Consider the following 3,010-nt stretch of genomic DNA (forward strand, 5'->3'; position numbering starts at 1 on the left):
AACTACAGTATATGTGTGTTTGAGTGACCCCTCTCAGATTATGTAGTTGTTCCATTCTTAATGTAGAAATACTGATGAATGCAGCTATGTATATTGGAAATCAATACAATATTTTTCAAACCAAAACACTTCATTTGAGATCATATTTTTATTACACATTTCTATCTCACGGCTTATGGCAGAAACAAAATAAATACACAAATTAATAAATAAATAAATGTTACAGAGTGAAGGCTGGTGGAGGAGGCATTTAGTCTAATGGCACTGCAGCATTTTTCAGGCGTGTGTGAGTGTGGCCTAATCACTTGTAAGGCTTGATTGAGTGTGTGTTAATAAACATTAGGCTGTCTGTCGTCCCCCTGGTGATTAGTGGTTTATGTGCTCTGCTCTCGGCAGGCTGAAGACGCAGTCCTGAAGATTGATGGAGGGCCATGCTATTCAAACAGCAGGCACTGCTGAGACAGAAGCTCTTCGTTCTGGGCAGCCTCGCTATCGGAAGCGTCCTCTATCTCGTGGCCAGGGTTGGGACCTTGGATAGGTGAGTCATCCCCTGTCACAATACATTACTTTTATATATTTTATCTAGTGACCTTTATTTTTTTATTATTCACACTATGGGCCAGTGTGAATCAATTGTGCACACTTATAGCTCCATGATTTGTGGAGAAATAGCATACCCGCTATCTGTCCCGTTTTAGCACTGTATCCTCAAAAGAATTTGCACTAATGATATGCAGGCGCTAGCACACCCACACAGTTTGGCAGTTGAGGGCAGTCTCCATCGGCACATGATTGTCATATGCAATTGGGATGCATCATAGACATGGAAAGTTACTACTGTTGAGGCCGCACACGCAAAGCACCACCTAATTAACTTTATATTCAACATAATTTACAAAGTGGAAATGTGAAAAGTTGCTACATTAAAAAGGAATCTTTGCACCGTGGTATCATTTGGGAAATGAAGTTAAGAATTCCTTAATGAATATAAAATATTGTTTAGACTCCTGATGTCTCATTTGCCTTGTTCTCTTTCAGGCTCCAGCCCATTTGCCCCATTGAGAACAACAGACTGCCCCTTCCTGAGCCGGAACAGATCCCTCTCCGCACCCTCCAGTTCAAGCGTGGCCTGCTCCACGAGCTACGCAAAGGCAATGCCACCAAAGAGCAAATCCGCCTGCACCACTTGGTCCAGCAGCTACCTCGGGCCATCATCATCGGGGTGCGCAAAGGGGGTACGCGCGCCCTGCTGGAGATGCTCAACCTGCATCCGGCCGTGGTCAAGGCCTCGCAGGAGATCCACTTCTTTGACAACGACCAAAACTACGCGCGGGGCATCGACTGGTACAGGGAGAAAATGCCCTTCTCCTTCCCCCACCAGATCACCATCGAGAAGAGCCCCGCCTACTTCATCACAGAGGAGGTCCCCGAACGCATCTTCAAGATGAACTCCTCCATCAAGCTGCTGATCATCGTCCGCGAGCCCACCACCAGAGCCGTGTCTGACTACACGCAAGTCCTGGAGGGCAAGGAGCGCAAGAACAAGACCTACCACAAGTTTGAGAAGCTGGCCATAGACTCCAACACCTGTGAGGTGAACACAAAGTACAAAGCGGTGCGGACCAGCATCTACACCAAACACTTGGAGCGCTGGCTGAAGTACTTCCCTGTGGAGCAGTTCCACATCGTGGACGGGGACCGCCTCATTTCAGACCCGCTGCCCGAGCTGCAGCTGGTGGAGCGATTCCTCAACCTGCCCTCCCGGATCAGCCAGTACAACCTGTACTTCAACGCCACCCGGGGATTCTTCTGTCTGCGCTTTAACATTGTCTTCAACAAGTGCCTGGCAGGCAGCAAGGGCCGCATCCATCCAGAGGTGGACCCGTCGGTAGTGACTAAACTGCAGAAGTTCTTTCACCCCTTCAATCAGAAGTTCTACCAGATCACTGGTAGGACATTCAGCTGGCCACGAGGGGCTTCGGACTCCTCCACTGAGATTCCTTGAATTGGTGTTTTTTTTTTCTTACAAAATGTCACGCTTTGATATCTCAAAATATATTAATAGCGCTTTGGATTGAATTTAATAAAAGAATGACAGTGTGACCAAATATAAAAGGAACTTGATGTTAGTTTGTTTTTACGTGTGACGATAAAACAAAATGGTTTGATTGGTTTGACTAAAGATTCAGTTCAAAGCTCCTGATCTTGCAAGTAAATTCACCTGTCTGTCATTGTTTCCTAAAAAGAGAAGAAAACAAATAAAATTAACCTATGGGATTAGCTAAAAAGATTATTTGTGTTGCTCTTCAAAAAAGACTATCAAACAAACCAACATTCATGCTGTTAAGATAAGCTTTAAGTGTGATGCTTTTGTTGTGATAAACACATAAGACGATGACAAAACGACTTTTGATCAACACAATTGCTCATTTGTTCCCCCTTCATGTTGTTTATTTGACCAAAAACTGCACGTGCAATCAGGATTTCGTTGCAACATGGGAGGCTCTTGTATTAGTTGTCCTATGTTGTCTGTTCATATGGCTTTTTCACCACCTCATGTTAAATTCATGCTGTGATTAATCCATCATCCACACAATACCCAGCCTGACGATCACACCAGGCTCACCAGGATATAGGATCTTTCTAGAGTTTCAAGCTTGACTTAAAACCATTGACAAAAATCCTTCAAAGCATTCAAGAAGTAAACAATGATTTGATTGACTTAAGCGTTGATGATCTAAGGTAAGCAAGTTGTTTTCCTTCCCTCTATAGCTTCTACACCATGGCAATAAAAAGCCATAGTGAAAAAAAAAGACTGACGATTATTGTCAGACAGGTTTATTCTATGATGATTGGCAAAAATGTGTCTGTTTCTGTGCAAATATTAATTCTGTATCATGAGTGTGTTGTTAAAAAAAGGGTGAAATAAATAACATGTAAATATTTGTCAGCTGATTTTTTTGTTTAACCTAATTTTTGTCACTTTTTGCCATTGAAAGGAATGGTTCCA

The 3,010-nt window shown here is 43.3% G+C and overlaps 1 protein-coding gene across 1 annotated transcript; it reads left to right on the forward strand.

Annotated features, from left to right (window-relative positions):
- Positions 1-431: 431 nt before the first annotated feature.
- Positions 432-2,005, forward strand: LOC307266236 (heparan sulfate glucosamine 3-O-sulfotransferase 5; the record flags this gene model as incomplete). Its single annotated transcript, XM_080048210.1, has 2 exons — positions 432-538; positions 1,039-2,005. The coding sequence occupies 2 exons, from the start codon at positions 432-434 to the stop codon at positions 2,003-2,005; spliced, it is 1,074 nt and encodes a 357-aa protein (XP_079904336.1).
- Between the last annotated feature and the right edge of the window lie 1,005 nt (positions 2,006-3,010).

Source organism: Ammodytes marinus (genome assembly GCF_949987685.1).
Source record: "Ammodytes marinus genome assembly, chromosome: 19".
NCBI lineage: Eukaryota > Metazoa > Chordata > Actinopteri > Uranoscopiformes > Ammodytidae > Ammodytes > Ammodytes marinus.